This window comes from Carassius gibelio, chromosome B8 (genome assembly GCF_023724105.1).
Source record: "Carassius gibelio isolate Cgi1373 ecotype wild population from Czech Republic chromosome B8, carGib1.2-hapl.c, whole genome shotgun sequence".
Taxonomy (NCBI): domain Eukaryota; kingdom Metazoa; phylum Chordata; class Actinopteri; order Cypriniformes; family Cyprinidae; genus Carassius; species Carassius gibelio.
The window spans coordinates 370,161-391,774 of NC_068403.1; the positions used below are offsets into that span (position 1 = coordinate 370,161).

At 36.0% G+C, this 21,614-nt stretch overlaps 3 protein-coding genes across 9 annotated transcripts in view; all 3 read left to right on the plus strand.

Moving 5' to 3' along the window:
• Positions 1–21,614, plus strand: part of LOC127963306 (mitogen-activated protein kinase 13) — a 259,971-nt gene that overhangs the window by 169,722 nt on the left and 68,635 nt on the right. The window lies entirely within an intron of this gene.
• The window catches only part of LOC127963297 (bromodomain and PHD finger-containing protein 3), a 234,857-nt gene that overhangs the window by 155,718 nt on the left and 57,525 nt on the right, over positions 1–21,614 (plus strand). The gene's annotated exons all lie outside the window — the stretch shown is intronic.
• Positions 3–8,456, plus strand: LOC127964105 (pre-mRNA-splicing factor SPF27-like; the record flags this gene model as incomplete). Its single annotated transcript, XM_052564270.1, has 6 exons — positions 3–53; positions 140–210; positions 1,345–1,506; positions 7,555–7,605; positions 7,725–7,805; positions 7,922–8,456. Coding segments are annotated over 6 exons (543 nt in total), but the record flags the coding sequence as incomplete, so codon positions are not given.

Sequence of the window (21,614 nt, forward strand, 5' to 3'; positions counted from 1 at the left end):
CAACCAAGAACTATCTGAGCTATCTTCCCACGCCAGATTTCTCTGCTTTTGAGGTGAAAGAAAAATACCCGTTCTGTTCCTTCTGTACTATAATCTTCATGTTCGCATAATAATCTTAGTGTTATGTTGTTCTCACTAGACTGATATCATGAGGAATGAGTTTGAGAGACTGTCGGCTCGTCAACCCATGGAGCTGCTCAGTATGAAGAGGTAAAGTTTCTGTTACAGGTGGTCAAATCCAATATTGTGTTCTGCTTAATGTAACCTCTTCTAGTTTAATGAAGTTAAATTAAATTATAATGAATCTATTGTTTGTTTATTTGGATCCCTATGAGCTTCCACAAATTGTTGGCTAATCTTCCTGGGGTCTACATATCTGTACAAAACAAAATTCATACAAATAAGAAAAAAGATCCCAAGTACAGTTACAGCAATTACAAAAGTATACCTCTAGCAGTAGCAGCACATAAACATTTATATAAGCATACCTTCACATTTTCTTCGCAACGCATACTTGCCTTTACTCTTTTGTATATTTATGGGAACCATATTCCAAGCAACAGAGCCTTGATTAACAGTCTTTTCATCAAATTTGTTTGTGGATATTGTAAAATAATAATATTGATAATAAGATGGGCCTTACTCACATGTCTGAAACCCACATATACTAGCTTTTCAAAGAAAGAACAGGGAGTGTGATACTTGAATATTTTATGGCAATATACCAGTAGTGGTAAATGTAATTTAAAATGTAACTTTCACCAACAGCCATGATAACTTTATATGCACATCACTAACATTAGCACAAAATGAATAACGAGGCACAAGAACATTTCCAATCTACAGATGTCTCTGGGCGAAAAGGCAGCGCTAATATTAATAGCTTGTAGCAGCCTATTTCCCAGTGAAGTATGACACTAGCATAATCCAATCCACCTTATTTTGCATTGCAGAAGTAAGCTATTTTCTGTATACACTGATTTACTGCACTTTGCATTATGATAAAATAAAATATGATAACAGTTTGCAGTACAGCTAAAATAAGTGAAACTGAATGGATAAGTGATGTTTCAATAATCAAACTAGCTTCACTGTTGATTACATACAATGTACAGATTCACATCCATTTATCCAAAGAGACTTGTACTGCATTCCAGGTACATGTTTTTATCAGTTCTTGGTTTAATCAAACTCATGATCTTGGCATTGCTAATGCCATGATCTACCTTTTGAGCTACAGGAAGGCCTAAATGTGTTGGTTGGGCTAATTTTGAGTCTACATTCTTATCTAAAAAAAGTGAGTTGTTTGCTGTTAAATCTACCTTCTTGTGCTTGTTTTCTTAGATATGAGCTTCCTGCTCCAACGTCTGGGCAGAAGAATGACATCACAGCATGGCAGGACTGTGTCAATAACTCTATGGCCCAGCTGGAGCACCAGGCAGTGCGCATTGAAAACCTCGAGCTCATGGCTCAGTATGGATCTAATGCATGGAAGGTGTCTAATGAGTAAGTGAACACGCCAGAAAACATAAGTGTAGCCACCCTAAGGCCATAGTTGTTAGTGTATTAGTCATAATTTATGATTGATGACTTTGACCTTTGACCGGCCCCCTTGGGGATTAAGCTTATGACCTTTTAATGGTCGCAGCTGTGGGTATGACATGATATAACATCTGTTTTTAATAAATTATGCATATGTAATTCTTTAGAATATCCATGAATGATCGGCAGCTGTGATGTGACATCTGTTTTCTGATATATCATGTCATTAGGGATTAACCTTATGACAAGTGTTATAACATCTGTTATAACATAGACACCGGACCTCCAGTATACTCCAGCTGCTTTATAATATATCATGCTTAGCTGTTGTACTGCGGATGCGTTAAGATACCCGGTTTGTCCAAGGTGCTTAAAGTGCTTGAAGTACTTGATTTCTTTTTAATTTTATTTTGAGGTCCTGGAAAACCATTAAAAATAGCCATATTTTTGAGAAGGTACTTGAAAAGTACTTTAGTTTTTAAAGGGCACTACATATGAAATGAGTATACGCAAAATTAACGATGCAGCGTGTCTGATATAAATACAGAGCCGTTTTGTGATTTTACTCCTTCAGGTGAAAAGCAGTCTCGCGATCACTTTGATAGTGATTGCATTATATTGTTCGTTCTTTTATTGCATGTGCTGTTCATTAGGGTTTCATTTGGCAATGCATTTAAAGTCTGATGCATTTTGTGTTGCACTGTTATAATTTACCGTATTTTTTGGACTATAAATCGCACCTGAGTATAAGTCGCATCAGTCCAAAAATACGTCATGACGAGGAAAAAAACATATATAAGTCGCACCGGGCATTTATTTAGACCCAAGAACCAAGATAAAACATTACCGTCTACAGCCGCGAGAGGGCGCTCTATGCTGCTCAGTAGGGGTGTCACGATTTAGATTTTAAATCGAAATCGATCGAAATTAAGTCACAGTCTCGAACTTCGAATTAAAAAATGGAATCGTCGATGCTGCCACGCCCCCATGTTGTATGACGGCAAATCAATGACAAAAATAACCGAGCATTCAACTGATGCTGGCGCGCGCGTTATATGGCTTCCGCGAGAGGAAAACTGAATTGGATGCGAAGAAACGGGAGCCCACGAGCTCATTTCAAACTCTCGCGCGCGTGACATGTACTCTGCGCGAAATAAAAGCCCTCGCGCGCGCATGCTCATTCCCCACATCCTCGCGCTCGATCATCTCACCTCTGCTCACGCGAACAATTTTATTTTTGTCAGTCGTGGGGCGGGGCTTGCTGTTTTAGTTGTTATCTCAAATGTCATTGGTTATTCCCCTTTTCCTAAAGTCAGTATTCGACGCCTGTTAGAAAATGATTAATAATTCACTTGACTTGACCCATGACTTCATCAGTGGACCAGATACATGCGAGTAATCATTTCTTTTGCTTGTTTAAATTTATTTTTGTCTTTAATGTAATTTAATGCATTGTTTATAGAGTAGATCTTTTGTAGATACTTGATTAACTGGAATTCTTCTGATTGCTAGTGATTGCAGTCTTGTAATAAGAGATACCCATATTTTACAGACTGTAATGATGCACACACACACACACACACATACTGTACATACATACATAATAAATATATATATATATATATATATATATATATATATATATATATAAATCTAAATGAATGACAGTGAAGTGTTTAACAAGCGTTTTATCTTTAATCTTTTAAATAGATACATCGTAATATTTGAAGGTTAGTTTAGTCATTTTTTATTGTTTTTGTTTGTTTTGTTATGAACTTGAATGTCATCTTTTGTGACTGCACTTACAAAAGAGAAACTGGATGGCAGTTTATTTTAAGTTTTCAATTGACTAAAGATATAAGTTATTGTTACATTATGTTGTTAATAAAAGTTTTAAATTTGACAGTGTAATGTGGTACATTGCAAACAAAGGTCAGATATTATATTACATAAAAGTCTAGTTTGAAAAATGACAATCTGTGCTTTAAAGAGAATAAATGTAAAAATCGAGAATCGAATCGAACCGTGACCTTAGAATCGAAAATGCAATCGAATCGAGGATTTGGAGAATTGTGACACCCCTACTGCTCAGTGTAGACTACAGGAGCACAGAGCAGCATTAGAGTGCCCTCTCACGGCTGTAGACGGTAATGTTTTCTGTTAGTTCATTTCTCTCGGTTCATGTCAAATTAATTTTGATAAATAAGTCGCACCTGACTATAAATCGCAGGACCAGCTAAACTATGAAAAAAAAGTGTGACTTATAGTCTGGAAAATACGGTACAAGCATGGAGCACATCTCCATCTCAGCCGCTTGGGACACAAACTCTTCCTTTACATATGCTGTGAGTTTGTGTAGCATTACATTCATCTAGGAAGATAGTTATCTCACTAGATTTGTATCGTAAATCATTTATAAACCCATGCCAACGCAGTGAGTTCATCGACATATTTCTCAATTTAAAATAAATTAAAATCCTCGCTCGAGTTTGCAGGTGGCCAAATATTAAAATTACATGGATTTAAAGTCCTTGAATCACACTTTAAAAATGAACCATCGTCAGGCCGTTGGCGCCCTCTGAAGGTGTTTGTTATGGTGCATAATATACTTGAGTTGGTTATATTCATATTGTGTGTAGGCATATTAAATTATGTATGCCCATTTTTTCAGGGTTGTTCAATAAAACCATGTATTTACTTGATTTTGATACTTTATTTGAACCAATTATTTTTGCGTCATCCTTAGTTTATATATAAATAGCCATACTAAAGCCTGTTTTTCACTTAGGTCTATTTGTATTACTAAAAAATATCAGATTACTCAATTGTCAAAATAATCAGTGGATTACTTAATTACCAAAATAATCCTTAGTTACAGCCCGAGATTAGTTCAAATATTTCAAAATACAACTGCATTTACATTTTTGTGATTTTAAAAATAGTATATTTAAATATTGACTCATTATAGTGAACCAAGTATTTGTATATCTTGTGAGCTAAGTGTATTGTCACACACTAGTGTTGATAAGTGGTGAAATATCTTATTTCCCAAGTGTATGATACAGCTTTCATTCTTCAGGTCAATTAAATTCATGAAAAAAAAAATCTAACTTTTCCATAATATCCTTTCAAATGTTAAAGTTTTTAATTAGTATATTAGAATTTGAAAGATAATAACAACATTGTTTGATAAGTGAGATCTCTGATTTTAGTCCCTGAAAACCAATAAAGTAGTGCTTAAAGTCCTGGAATTTCATTCTGCAGTTTCTGTACAAAACCTGAGAACGGTCACACCGTCCGTTAATGCACGCAGATGCACTATGACATCTGTTTGCGATATTTCATGAAATGAGATAGTGGTTATGTCATCCAATACAGTCACCTGTTTGTAATACAGATGCCGGACCTGTAGTATGCTATGCGACATCTGTTTAAATCAAACTGAAGGGTCTTATCCGGTGGGTTTTGGTCATCCTTCACAGATGTGAGAGAGATATTGGTTTAGGGACAATTTGAAAAATAAGTAAAAGAATATACATTTTTAGAGAGAAAAATTCATGTTGATTATTGTTGTGGACATTGACCGTGTTGTCAATGCATTGATGTTTAAAATAAAATTACATCACTAAATGAGTCAATAAATGAGTAATAATAAAATATTTGAAATATTGCAATAAAATGACACACACTCATTCTAATGGTTGTTTTTCTGATTTTCAGCAATATAAAAAAATAACATTGTATACTGAATTGAAAATAAAGTAATAAAAATGTTTAGCTTGATGAATAAAAATAAATCATTACAAATGTCTTAAATTTTTCAGGGGTTGGTATGGATATTACATCTCACACAATGCCAGTTGATAGTTGAAGCTGAATTCAGAGTGCAAAGAGGAGCAGAACAGCAGATACGAGACTGAGAGGGGATCCCTGAGTTTTTACATGTTCACTTTCGGAAAACTTACTCTCTCTCTCGCTTTCACACACAGACACACATTCAGACTAAAGGAATCAGGGGTATCTCCCCCCTCCACACACACACATTCAGACACACATTCAGACAGACTATAGGAAAAAGGTCTCTCTCTCTCTCTCTCTCTCTCACACACACATGCACACGTGCACATTCAGTCGTCCCGAGTCTTATTCTCTTCTTTTAAATGAAATGAGAATATATTTTGGGAACACACAATATAAAACAAAACATTTCAAGTAGTTTTAGTCATCACTAAAAATAAAAAATAAATGTTTCTTTTACCAGGATTGGGAAAAACACAAACATGTATAATCATCTAGGGATGCACGATATATCGGCCACCATATCAATATCGGCTGATAAATTTACATTTTTCTGTTATTTTTATCGAGCCAATAAGAGAATTTGTCCTATACCTTAGAGCCGATAAATAATGCATTATGTCCTGCACAGACACTTCAGATGCGTACATTAACAGACAGCGTGACCGTTCTCTTATTTTAACCGAAGGTCGGGTAAATATATTGCAAATGGGTATCATAACGCATCCACGGTACAACAGCTAAGCATGATATATTATAAAGCAGCTGGCGCATACCGGAGGTCCGGTATCAAGATTACAAACAGATGTTATAACACTTGTCATGAGGTTAATCTCTAGTGACATGATATATCACAAAACTGATGTCATATCACAGCTGCCGATCATTCATCATGGATATTGTAAATATTGAGTAATTTCACAGCTGATGACATAATCATAATTTATTACAAACAGATGTGATATCACATGTTGTAACACATCGTAACCACATCTGCGACCATTAAAAGGTAAGTCCCTAAGGGGTGGGGTCAAAGGGCAAAGTCATCAATCATAAATTATGACAGGTGGTGTAGCATACCAACTATTGGCCATCCAAAATGCAGATGAGTTTTTCTTCATTGGAACAGATTTGAGAAATGTTGCGTTGCATCACTTGCTCACCTCTGCAGTAAATGGATGCCATCAGAATAAGAGTCCAAACAGCTGATAAAAACATCACAATAATCCACATGACTCTAGTCCATCAGTTAACATCTCAAAGTGAAAAGCTGTGTTTTTGTAATAAATCCATCATCAAGGTGTTTTAACATTAAACCGCTTGTAAGCTGTGCTTGATCTGTACATAGTACTTTAACAATTCAGTTAAGGTGACTTTCATTGAAGAAAGCAATATTATGGATAGAGTTAGTGCTGTCAAACAATTAAACGTGATTAATCGCATCCAAAATAAAAAATGTTTACAAAACATATATGTGTGTGTATATATGAATACACACAAAGTATATATTTTGGAAATATTTGCATGTTTACATCTTTATATTTATATTCGTATAATTTATTATATAAACCTATATTTTTCCTAAATATGTATGTGTATATACATGTAAACAAATATTCACAGTACACGCACACATGTAAACAGAAACTTATTTTGGATGTGACAGCCCTAGATATGACACGGTTTAGCTGGAAGCAATGGAGTGTAGTTAAAGACTTAATGATGGATTTGTTTTTATACAAAGATGCAGCTTTTAGCTTTACAAGATGTTTATTGATGACTGGAGTTGAGTGGATTACTTGTGATGTTTTTAAACAGCTGTTTGAACTCATTCTGACGGCACCCATTCACTGCAGAGAGAATCCATTGGCGAGCAAGTGATATAATGCTAAATTTCTCCAAATCTGTTCACACAAAGAAACAAACTCATTTAAATCTTGGATGGCCTGAGGGTGACTAGATTTTCTGCAAATGATCAATTTTGGGTGAACTATTCCTTTAATATAGGACTGACCTACTTTGTATTACATTAGGGGGGTTAAAGTCAGTTTAAAAATGGTGAAAGCTATTTGCGGGGTCATGACTAAAAAGCTTACAGGATTAAAATGCTATTTCTTTAATTTCACAATATAAATAGAAAATATAAACAATTCTGAGTTCTGTTTGTGGATTATTTTTTGTTGATCGTAATTTGTTGTCTTCTCTGTGAAACAGTAACTTGGCCTTAATGATTGAAAATGCACAAAAGGAACTACAGAAGGCTAGGTGAGTGACTTGTTGGTCAATGTAATTTACTTTACGTATGGGTGTTATATATTGTGATTGTGCACAATCTATTAAACTAGCTTTCAAAATGAATCTTAATATTTCTATTCTCCTTTCAGAAAGCAGATACAGGACCTGAACTGGCAGCGCAAAAATGATCAGCTGGCTGGAGGAGCCAAATTACGAGAACTTGAGTCAAAGTAAGTACTTTATTTTGTTTCTATATGAAATTGATTATATTTCTATATGACATTTCTAGAAATTGAATTTAGTTTGCTCCGCTCTGATGGAAGCATTTCTGCTTATGTTTTTACAGCTGGGTGTCTCTGGTTAGTAAGAACTATGAGATTGAGAGAGCCATTGTACAGCTGGAGAACGAAGTGGCACAGATGAAACGGCAACAGGGTGATGAGAACAAAGAGAATATTCGACAGGATTTTTAAATGATGAAAACCGTTCAACACCATCTTGAAACTGTCAGACTTTGCTGAAGCAGAGGATCACCAAAGAGTGATGTTGTATTTCTTGTTTTGTTTCCGTTTTCGTGATTAATAGAGAAAACAGTCTTTGTAAAACACAAATGAGCAATAGTGTTTTATTGCAAACAGAGGGTGAGCTGATGTATAGTTCATGATTTTGCACCAAAATTAAACCAGATGTCCATTTTGATTCTGGAAATCAGTAACTCACATTTGTTTACTGTATAAATAAAGTACTTAATGTGGGTGTGTTGACAGTTATAACAATTTAATGTTTATGTAAGATTACCTGGTGGACATTTAGTTCCTTAATTTTTATGTTCTACTCAATTTGTAATATTTTTTTACATATACAATAAAATGGTGAAATGACTTGCATTGTTCAGTTTCTCAGTTAAGACTCCACCAATGTGTCTGGAAATGGAAAATATAAATTATCTAAACATCACAGGCTATATTCCACACATTTGTTCTTTTTATTTTCTTTTTTCACTTTTAATTCCTCTCTCATGCCATTCCCGTTAATCTTCTACATGAATCAAAGTAAAGTTCAAAGTAACTTTAGTTTTAAACTTTTGTATTAAATTGTTACATACCACAGTGGTTAGTTACTTGCAGTTAGTGGTCTGTTTGTGAGTCCCAAGGTATTTTAAATATATGCTTAATTGGGTGCTTTTTCTTTGATCTCCCAAAATAGTGCACACTGCTCATTAACTTGATTTTTTTTTTATCGATTTGAATGCAACATGGTTAGTTACTACGAAATTAAATTAATTGATCTTCCTCCCGATCACATTGATAAAATATTTTAATATTCCATGCTTCCTTAGAATCTAAGTAAACTTTTGATACTAAAATTGTATTGTGAAGACTATTTAAAAAATTGTGATTCATATGTTTGTAACGTGATTTTATTATTTAGCATTACGGTGCCCGTAAGATGACTTGTTCGGTTTACTTAGTTTTGTCGTGGCCACAAAATAATAACTCGTGGGAACGTGATAATATGTCGTGGCCACGAGATATTAATTTGTGGGACCGTCATTTTAACTCGTGGGAACGTCATATAGATACAGTCGGCATCTAGTCATAGCTGGGGGCGTGGCCAGCGTGGGGGAAAACACTGCGAGCATCGTGTGTATCTGAACGGCAAAATGCACATATTGAGCACTCATTCCCAGAGACACGTAGTACAATTGTAGTCTCTTTTAACTTTAATATTCATATACACTAGTCCATATCGATATTTGATTCATTTTACATCCCTAATATAGATGTATTCATTAAAAAATAGCCAAATCCCGTGACATTCTGCATTATACAACAAGTTCTATTTTTGACTGGATTCCGCGATTCAGTCGTTTCACAAACACAGACGGGGTGAATTTATGAATGAAAGTGTAAAAGTTTTGTGTCAGAACTTTTACACTTTCATTCATAAATTCACCCCGTCTGTGTTTGTGAAACAACTGAATCGTTTTCCTTAGCCGCTGACAGATATTAGTTCTTGTTTTAAACATGAACTCATTTATATTTCAGTAAATGCTTCTCGATTTAAGAATGTTCAGATATTTGAGCTGGAAAACAAGAGGAAGAGCATCATTCTCTGCAGTGAAGAAGAACACCACAAACAGTTGACGGCACCCATTGACTTCTATAATAGAGGAAGAAATACTATGGAAGTGAATGGGTACCATCAACCATTTGGTGTTTAAAGCATCATCTTTTTAGCATTCAGCAGAAGGCAGAAACTCGTACAAAAACATATATAATTTTTACTTTAAAAAAAAAAAAATATGTAAAATAAGCACACACAGTTAAACTTTTATTCCTAACTAGTAATTCCCAAAGCAACCAACTATGTGTCATTGTTAACTAAGACTGAAACTACTAAAAACAGTTTTCTGTAATTTATTCTGTAATAAAGCTAAAGTAAAATGATATAGATAAATCGTGCAAGCTTACTACTAAATATTGTAGAAACTTAATTTTCTGTAAAGTTGCTTTGCAATGATTTGTAAAGTAAAAAGCACTATAAATTAAATGAAAACAGTACTAAAATTAAAGTAGTAACTTTTTACAAAAAAAGTTGAAATGCTAAAATTATTAAAACTGACATAAACATAAAGGCTCAAAAAAAAAAAACTAATTCCTAAACCTCAAACTGCAACCATGAGGCTAAGAGCTATGCTATGTGTCACTCTGAGTAAGTGCTGTAACAGTTTATAAAGACCTTGATGTTGTTTGGACGCCAGAACCGTGTGTGTGTGTGTTTACCTGGATGTTCCCGTGTTTGGCTCCTGGGATGATCTGAATCCTCTCAAAGTCCCTCCCCAGGATGATGATGTCACAGCCAGAGTAGTACCCCTGTCCCACGAGCCCCGGAGAAAACAACACACACAGTCTGACACTGATAATCACAGAGAGTTCTACATATCATCTGAATGTAATGTTTTGCTACTTTTTTATTTATTTATTTTTAATCGAGGAATCAAAGTTTTAAATGTTTTCATTTACGGTTAATAATTTCTGCTGCTGCTGTTACACTCACAGTCACGAACAGCTTGAATCATCTGGACTTTTTGAGTCAAATATTTTGGCAAAATCTTCACACAATATCTGCCTTCATTTTGAACGTGATGTGTCCTGGAAACGTCGTCGTGCACCGCTGTGCAATATGGCAAGCCAAAAGGGTCAGAATTACGCCTAGATTAAACGCGTTTGCATACAAAACGCCGTTTTTTACGGCGTTTAAAACGGTATTAGCGCCGTCAAATACGCCGTCCTTATAGCAGACGCCGTAAAAAACGCGCGTAAACCGTAAAAAACGCCGCAAAAAACGGCGTTTTAGTGTTTGTAAAAAGCGCCGCTTTTAACGCCGTCGGCTTGCCACAGGACGCCGTAAAAAACGCCGTTCTGAATGCACAAAAGCGCGCGTTATTTACGGCGTTTTCCTTGTAGTATAATGAGCCACGCCCGCTGATTTCCACAGCCAGTAATAATGAACTGTTCTCACCCAATCAATGATGACCTGACTCAGACCAGACTAGTTTACATCCGAGTTCGATTGTTATTTTAATCACTCGATTGGTTGGTTGGTTGATATGAAGATGGCCAGGAGAATCTTTATTTTGCGTTGTCAGCAGAAGCTGAACAATTGCACTCGACAGCTGACAGAAGATTCTGGTGTACTACAATCAACTTTAGTGAGGTAAGGATTGCTTTGTTTCAGATTATATAAAACATGGGCGCTGTCCTGCAACCATTTTTCTCCAACCGCAATTAAACACACCTGATTCAGCTAATCAAGCCCTCAACGGCATGCTGGAAACTTCTAGTCCGGTGTATTGCAAGTTGAGCTAAACTCTGCAGGACAGTGATCTTCTACGACTGAGTTAAGACACCCGTTTCTGAACCTTGGATTTGTGTGCTGTCTTTAGCACTAAGTTGAATGTTCTTATTCTATTCTTAATTATCTCTTTTATTATATTGCTGAACATTTTGCATCCTGAAAATTCAGTACTTATAAGTGGCTTTCTTTTTTTTTAAGGCTAGAAACAATGTAGAGAAGCATTGAATGGGCGAGAGGAAGGCTGATCACTGCACCAGAAGCAGACGAGTTACTCCAAGATCTCAATGAATATATAGCAGAGGTACAAAAGCATAGGCAGCATGGACAACAAGGTAAGTAATTTCTAAACTATTTGTCTTCTCTTTAAACCTTCTAGCTATAGCTTTCAAATTGTCTGTCTAGCAGGTTCTAAGTATAAAAGATCCAATATTAACTTTTAGTGAAGATTAATTGAAATGGTGAACTGAATTTATTACATTAGCCATTCTGAATAGATTATCTCTGATGAGATTGTCTCATCTTTTAAAATCTTAGTACATTTTAAAATCCTTTTTTTTCTTTTGGCCTAATATTGTATAAACTATTGTGGCCTAAAGCAGATCATAGATTTACAATAATTTATTGTTGCAGCCAGTTCCAGTTATCAGGCTCCACTCTGATCGAGGTGCACCCCATTACAGCATCACCAGAGAGCAACTTTCCTTTCTGAGGACATGTGGTTTTAGTCTTCCTTCAATAGCAGAGATTCTGCAAGTGTCTCTGGCTACCGTCAAACGCCGCATGGAAGTAAGTTTGGTTTTAGAATTAGCTTTTTATGACTTGTCATGCATGAAAAGAGCATTTAGAATGAATTGTTCAAAATTAGTTTAAGCAATAATACTTATGTTTACATGTTTGTTCCAGGAGATTCCATTTGAATCGCTCTCTGACTTAATCTGAAATAACCGATGTAGATCACAGACATTGTGGATGGAAATGACCAGCTGGGATCGGAGGCTGTCAGGGCACAGTTACGGGCAGGTGGAAATCGTGTACAAAGACACAGAGTACGCAGGAGCTTGGTTCAAATTAACCCAATTGCAGCAGCACTACGGGACATGTCACAAAGACCACACAGAAGGTTGTACAGTGTTGCTGGTCCAAACTCCCTGTGGCACCTAGATGGCAACCACAAATTGATAAGGTAGATATCAGATTTTTTTTTTTTTTTTTTTTAATTCACGTGGTAACAACCCTATTATGACTAATTGAATCAAATTAAATTTAAGAAAATGGAAAATATTATTTGTTAAGGTACCAGCACAATAACACGCACAGCAAGATATCCTCTAATTATCATTAACAATAAAACCTCAGAAAGTATTGATGTAATTTTGTCAATATTGCACACCCCTAGTTTTTATCCTTTCAAAGAGATTTTTAACTAAATAAAATTGTGTATGATTGAACGGATGAACCCGTCATAGATTGTCACTGGCAAAAGGGATACTTTAACCTCATGATTCTGCCCCTTCTAAGGCTAAGGAAAAGCATTGCAGTGGCAATGACAGGGTTTTGTGAGTACTGCATAAACTAAAGAGTTTCTGGAAAAAAAAATGTTTGGATTTGGCTGTTTTTGCAGCAAATGACAATCAAATGTTAAAGGGATTGTTCACTCAAATGAAATTCGTCACATTTACTCACCCTTAATTTGTTCAACACTTGTATGAGTTTCTTCCCTTGATCACAAAAGAATACACTAAAAAGAATGCTGGTAGCTATTGACTTCCATAGTATAAATACTATGAACTTTGAAAGTTGACTTGTCTTTTAATGTCTCTTTTATATTTATTTATTTACTTAAAAGCCATTTTTCTCTTATGTTTTAGATGGAGAATTGTCATTCATGGTGTTATAGATGGCTACAGTCATCTCATAGTCTTTCTGCATGCCTCAAACAACATCCACAGCAGCACTGTAATGCCTTCTAGGGTCAGAACAGACCATGGAGGAGAAAACCATGATGTCTGTGTGATGTTGAACATTTTCAGGGGCTCAGAGAGAAGAGGCAGGAGCGTTCACAACTAAAGAATTGAGAGGCTCTGGGGTGACATGTGGCGGGGATTGACTAACGTATATTACAATCTCTTTCACTTCCTGGAGGCTGAAGGTATCTCTGACATAGACAAAGAAATGCACATATGGGGCTCTTCACTTTGTCTATGTGCCGAGGATCAACAGGTGTTTATCAGCCTTTACTCAACAGTGGAACAACCATGGGCTGAGAACAGAACAACACCAGACACCCATGCAGATATTTGTTCGAGGCTGCCTGGAACAACAAGGACAGCGAACCACTGCAATGGAAGAGATCTTTGGCAGAACAGCTGGACCAGCAGATGAACCTGTTCTTCAGGCACCGGCAGCAGAATCAAGCTTGCAGGAGGCACCAGTGTTTGACTGGCCAGAGGGAGTAGCTGTTCCTCAAAGTGACTTCACATTGGAGAGTGCTGCCTTAGAGCAACTTGTTGCACAAATTAATCCACTTGGTGGTTCAAGGGGACAACTCTGAGTGGATGTCCTTCAAAACATTTTATCTCTTTTGATGTCTCTGAATCCCCAACATTAAAGAAAAATAAATGGTTATTTCTGTAATCACAGATTATGGTCACCACTGACTAATTATATGGACACTGAATTTTTGGTGAGCCAACCACTGAGGTTTGTCGTGGGTGTGGATAGATCCACTTGAAGTTATATTTTGAGTAGCTGTTACAATATTTAAGTATGGTTAAAGGGTTAGCTCACCCAAAAATGAAATTTGTCATTAATTACTCACCCTCATGTTGCCCCAAACCTGTAGAATTAATCTCATATTTCATCTAAAATATCTATCATTTGTGTTCTGAGGACTAACGAAAGTCTTACAGGTTTGGTACATTATGAGGGTGAGTGAGTAATGACAGAAATTTCATTTTTGGGTGAACTAACCATTTAGGATGGCGTGAAATTTTAAAGAAACATCACCAATAGCATGTTCACCATTTGAAACTTGAAAATAAAAGTTTCTATTTCCCACATTAAGTGTCCTCTGATTTACTTGTACATCACCAGAAAATATTTACCGGAATTGTCATTTAAAAATGTAAAAATACTTTTTTGGATTATTAAAAATTATTTTTTATATTTCATAAGAACATCCATTTTATATAAAATACTAAAGGTATACTTGAGTTATTAAAGCCAACATTCCTCTCATCTTCTGTAGTTCTTGCATTCCTTGGTGCAGGGGCTGGGCAGGTGGGTTTAAACGCCTCTATTTCATCTGTCAATCACATTAAATACTCAGTGATTTGTTTACAAAGATATGAACAGTAACATTTTACTTAAAGGTATAGTTTGTCCAAAAATGAAAATTCTCTCATTTACTCTCAACCCTCATAAAATTCCTTTGTTCTGCTGAACACAACACATTTGAAAATGTCAGAAACCAAACTAAACAGATCTTATTCCTCCATAGTACTTATGTTTCCTACTATGGCAGTCAAAGGGGGATGAGATCTGTTTGTTAAATGACATTATTTCAAATGTCTTGTGTTGAGCAGAACAAAGGAATTTATACAGGTCTATAAAAACCTGTATAGAAGGGTTTAGAATAAATGATGTGAGAATTTTTCATTTTTGGGTGAACCATCCCTTTAATCATTCAGGATTATTGAATATGACAAAATTAGTGCAGGGGTGTCCAAACTCTGTCCTGGATAGCCACTGTTCTGCAGAGTTTACCTCCAACTTACCACAACACAACTGCCTGGAAATTTCCTGTAGGTCTAAAAACCTTGATTAGTTGGATCAGGTGTGTTTAATTGGGGTTGGAGCTAAACTCTCAGGACAGTGTCCCTCCAGGAGCAGGATTGGACAGCCCTGGCTTAGTGACTTTAAAATGTTAATTAAGTTTTAGAACACTTAGCCTACACCTTCCCAAAGCCAAGAGATCCTTTTAGGGCAAGGATTTTAATTTAGTTAGGCAGTTTAAATTAGTTTAAATTTGTGTATATTACATAGCTACTATTCTGGATTGACTTCAGTCTTTGTTAAAATGTATCTATCCTTAAAGTTCTGTGTAAGTCAAAAAATGTTCTTTAGCGACTATTTGAAGTTAGACTCTTCTCATTTTAAATTTCTTCTTAATTAAGGCTACTACTACCTTGCCAAATTTTATAATCACAAATGTAAATTTTCAAAGAAGAGAGGTTAGAGTAAGACATTAAATCATTAATTCAAATGGCTGATTCATTCAATGAGGAATAAAGTGAATCATTTAATACCAAAGGCTGCTGTTGCTTGAAGAGGATATTGTTCTGCTGTGGCTTTGTTTGGACTCTTTTTGTCAAAATAGAGCAAAATGAGAAAATAGTTACAATTTTAGTTACTATTAATAGTAAACTCACTCAAAATACCGTACATGTTATATTGATTCAGTTCAATAAACATTTGCAAAGGTCCTGCTATTAGGAAAAACCCTCTTCCTCGTGTTTTAATTAACTGTATGTCATAAAATAAATTATATTGCAATTATTTACAAACAACATTTATTTTAAATGCTAAGCCTATAACTTATTTAAAGCAAAACTAAAATCTGAACTTTCTCCTCTCATTTCCATGAGTTAATCGTGACATAGTGTAACATTTGGTTGATAAACTATATACCTATTTATTATGTAAATAATGCTTTTTACTTCTCTTGTGTACTTCTTTGTACTAACGAAGCATTTATTTCATATTAGTATATTACCCTTGTGATTACTCACTGGAGTAATCTAGATACTGTTTTTTGAGTGGCTAGTATGATCCAGCAGTTCACTTCTGGGCTGAACTCCTGTGGCCAGTTGTGGGAGGTGGTGGTTAATAATTTGCTTTTTAGCAAAAGTGCCAAGTGGAATGTTATGACCAAGAGGAGCCTACCTGAAGGATTCCATATGCTTCAACCTGTGCCCTGACTCTCTACCTGCCAAGAGGTGTGTCAGAAGAAGAGGAATTCAGGGAATTAATGCTCCTTGCAATAAAAGGATCTCTCGGATTTGGGAAGGTATAAGCGTCACCTTTTTTTTTTCTTTTATTTTTGTTTCCTTTCAGCTCTGTTAAAAATTGTGGGGCAAGATCTGAATGTATTTGACTGTTAAATAATAAATCAGAAAACAAATTTGGTGTGGAAACTTGGCACTTTTATTTCACCAACATTCCAGAAGACCTAAACACAGACATTGATTCACATGACCTAAAATTAAAATGACTACTACAACATCTTAACATATTTACATATTAAAATAATGACTATTAAAGTCATTGCCACAAGCAGCACTTATTTGGGTCTATAAAAATGTAAAAACATGACCAACTTTCCCAAAAAAAAATTTGTATGTTTTGGGGACAGTTTTTTTTTTTTTTTTTGGAGTCAAGAAATAAAAACATGAAAGTAATAATGTATAACGGGACATACTCTAAACAAACTTGAAAAGGTTAGGTCTATGTTTTGTCCATTTAATGAAAGTGAACCAGTTTCATCTGTTGGCCCAGCTCTTCTGCCAAATATTTTTTGCATAATTTATTGCATAATAAGTTGGATCCTTGATGACTCTACAAGGGGAAAGAATAAATGTTTTACTGAGAAGTTCTTAAAAAGCATGAATTAATTTTATACCATTTCTTTAAACCAGTGGTTCTCAAACTTTTTATACCAACCACTTCAGAAAATATTTGGCTCTCCAAGCAGCACCATAATGAGCAACATTACATTTCAGCAGCGTAGGCCTAACTATTCAGCTACAGCTCTGCACAGTTTTACACGAGGCAGTTTTATTTATTGTTGTCAGCCACTTCAACATTGTAAATACACAGTTTGAGCATTAACACTGTACTGTGCTTACATACTGGTAAATGAAAAAAAAATGATTGAATTAAAATGTGTTGTACCAAAAGTGAAATAAAAACTGTACTGTACTTAGATGTAAAACAACAACAACACAACCAAAAAAAAACAACTTTACTCAAATAAAGATCAAATTAAAATGTATTAACGTTCATTAATGTTTCATTTAGTGATTCCTCTTCGTAGCACTAGAGGGAGCCTGAGTACCACTAGTGCTACTCGCACCACACTTTGAGAACCACTGCTTTAAACAATCTTTAATTCATTTAAATTGTACTGACATTTGCGATTATCCAGAAAACACGAACAGAGTATCACGACTCAGATTTGCTCAAAATAAAAATGTAACGGGCAAATATAAAATAATGTGGCACCGACCGAGCAGTTTTAATGAGCAGCATTACAATTGGCCGATTGGAAAACCGTTCATACGTACTGGCTGTAGGAATCAGTGGGCGTGGCTCATTATACTATTAGCAAAACGCCGTAACGCGTTCTCTGTGCAACCAAAACGACGTTTTTTACGCCGTCATATGGCAACATGAACGGCGTAAAAAACGGCGTTTTCATACACACTAAAACGCCGTCAAATACGGCGTCACTGGCGTATTTTCGCACGTTTTTTACGGCGTTTGTTATCACAACGACGTATTTTGCGGCGCAGATACTGTTTAAAACTCTGTATTTGACAGAATATTTATTTATTTTTTGTTGTTGTTTAGAACTTACTTAATTTAGTTATTTAATATATTTTGTTGTGGAGGCAGCATCTTTATTTTCAGTTTAAGTTTTTAATCTAATAGATTTGTTTTATTTTTATTTAAATTTTTATTTTATTTCATTTGAGCCTTTAAAAAGTTTTAGCTAACAATATAGCAGCACATGCAATTGTTTTATGTCACCCACATGCACTTCTCTCTGCTGTTAAAAAAAATGTTTTTTTTATATTTTATTTATTTGAGTGACAAACGGTTTGATTTTATAATTATTAGACTATTATTATTGTTGTTGTTATTTCGTTTTGTTTGAGAAACGGAAAAATTAAATTAAGCTAGATGTTTTTTTTCGTGGGTAAAAACAAATAAGCAAATAAACTATTCTTTAATATTTCTTTCACATGCGTGGGCGGCGTTAGGCCCATTTTTAGTCCGATTATTATATATTATTGACTATACATTGCTATCTTTACCTGAATCGAGCCGTGCGTCGCATCGAATCTTTGGGCATGGGGTATATTCCAGGCTTTAAGGAATAGGCTGCGCTGAGCGTGTGTGTGAGGCGAGGACAATGCAGATAAGAAGCCCAGACGCCACCGACCCTAGAAGTGCAGTGCTGCTCTTTATATGAGATCTATATTTGCAAGAAATATAGTCGCAACAGCCAAACAATATGAAGAAACGATGTGACTAAATTGCAGAGCTGTATCAGATGAACTCTTATTCTGCTTTAGGACAGACAGTGAAGACAGGCTGAGTTGAAAAGTGGCGTTTCAGGGCCGCTCACGCACAAATGCATAAGATCATTATTATCCACAAACAAAAAAATACGAAAAATATAGCTTCATTTTCGTTTTTTCCGTTTTTCAGACAGAACGAAATATTAATAATAGTGATGTAATAATAATAGAATCAAACTGTCACTCCTCTTTTTTTCTTTTTGTAACTGGTTTGATTTGATCATGTCATATCCTCTTGGTCTGAATGCAGTTATTGGATAGAATATTGTAGTAAGATTGGAGATTAATCCAAATAAGCATGACGTTACAGTAAAAATATTACTATACATTTAAAACAGTGTATTCTTCGATTTTCAGTAGCGTGCAGATGCTCTTTTATGTCAGGACCACGGCGACAGCAGCTCGGACAATCGCTTCGCTTGCTCACATTATGTAATCTATAACTGGAAAATCATACTGTTTTTTATGAAATGTTGTTGAGAAAGAAATGTGTCGTTTTAAGGACGTAACATCTCGTTATTACGAGAAAATATGCCGTTTTAACTAAACAACTCATTATTATCATGAGAGCGGAAAAAAATGATATGTGTGGAAGCAATGCCTCAACGTATATTTGTTTGTTAAACAGCAAATAAACTCCCCTGTATACCAGAATCAGTTTGGAGCGGGGCTCGAACCAGCGGTTGTAGCGGTGTATAGTGGTCAAAAAGACTAGGACCATTGCCTCCAACTTCTGTAGCTGCACAGCTTTTACACACTCTCTGGTCGACTTCCGTTATCATGTATGATTTCTTGTATTGGAAATTAAATGACTCAAAGCTAATTGAATATTTCGAACCAGCACTTATGTATATACATAAAAGGTATTTGGGTAGTAAATGATATATAAACTAGGGTTTGTAATTGTTAAATAATTAACAGTTACATTCAAATAGGATAAAGATGTGTAATCGGCCTATGTTCAATGTTTGTAGCGATTAAAATATATAAAAAGTTACTTAATATTCCTATCAGTTCACAGGCACTTCTTCCGCTTAAACGATCTGTGGTAAATTAGTCTGGTCTGGTTCTGTTCGTCTTTGATTGGGTGAGAACAGTTCATTATTACTGGCTGTGGAAATCAGCGGGCGTGGCTCATTATACTACAAGGAAAACGCCGTAAATAACGCGCGCTTTTGTGCATTCAGAACGGCGTTTTTTACGGCGTCCTGTGGCAAGCCGACGGCGTTAAAAGCGGCGCTTTTTACAAACACTAAAACGCCGTTTTTTGCGGCGTTTTTTACGGTTTACGCGCGTTTTTTACGGCGTCTGCTATAAGGACGGCGTATTTGACGGCGCTAATACCGTTTTAAACGCCGTAAAAAACGGCGTTTTGTATGCAAACGCGTTTAATCTAGGCGTAATTCTGACCCTTTTGGCTTGCCATAGTGCAACGGGGTTTGAGACGCGTTTTCTCTTGTTTGGTGGGTGTGTCAGAACTGCAGTCGAATCAGCAGCAACATGTATATAAAGCATGCGGTATTAAAGTGAACTCGCACAATGGCTTCAAGGAAAATAATGTAGCTACAAATGTGTTCGTTGCAGCTCGGTATACGCAACAACTAAGGATATTAGAAGACATGTTTGTCGCAAGTTTTACTGTAAATCAACATTTTGATGTAGTTGTTTATATTTTTTAGCTTCATTGCAAGTGTTATGACATTTGGTATAGAAATAAACAATGGTAATTAAGTGCTTTTCCTAAAAATGAGAAAGAAAATACAGGGTATTAAAACCGTATGAATTACAAATAAAGTCAGTATGTGAGGCTAAATAGATGGCTCCGAAAATTCTTCACAAAGAATGGCCCTCTCAGCTGCCATAGTTGCAACTCTTGCGTCATCAGAACAGTGTGTTCAAGGCATCACCTGTTTCTGTTTAAAAAACGTTGTGCAATGTTTTGTCGGGGCTGAACGCAGCCCTGATCAAATGATTCGCAAAATGCGCTTTGGAGTCCCGGTCTGAAGCAAATGTTTTGCAAACTCTGAAGCCCCGATTAAATGATTTGCGAAACGCGCTCCGAAGCCCCGATCAAATGATTCCCGAAACGCGCTTCGGAGTCCAGATCTGAATCAAATGTTTTGCGAACTCGGAAGCCCCGATCAAATGATTCGCGAAACGCGCTCCGAAGCCCCGATCAAATGATTTGCGAAACGCGCTTCGGAGTCCAGATCTGAATCATATGTTTTGCGAACTCCGAAGCCCCGATCAGATGATTCACGAAACGCGCTCCGAAGCCCCGATCAAATGATTTGCGAAATGAGATTCGGAGTCCCGATCTGAATCAAATGTTAGCGCTATAGCGATCATTCTCTTAAAATGGCGGAGACCAAAAGTATTCAGATGTGTATAGTGTGCCTTTTGTGTTCTAATTAATAATAATAATAATAAATGTAGTTATCATTTCATAGTTTTCCTACCGACGAAAATAAAAAAAGCGTTGAAATTGGGCTATAAGGCGAGAGGAGGAGGCGACAATTACTGTGAGGAAAGGTACTTTAGTGTGTGCTAAGCACTTCACGGAGGATGAGGTCCGTGTCCACCCGGAGTACGGTCGATCTCGCACCGTGGTCTGTGCCTTCCAGGTTTGCGTGGAAAAGTTGCGGAGAACCCATCAAAACGGGATGTTTGTGGTGCAGAGCAGTAAATGTTGAGATGGTGCGGGAGCACGATGAAAACAGCCGTCCAGTCACAGGTGAGTGTGTTAACTAAAACAATAACTTATATTAAAAGCTTATCGGCAACTATAGACATTAATCAAATATAGTATGTTTT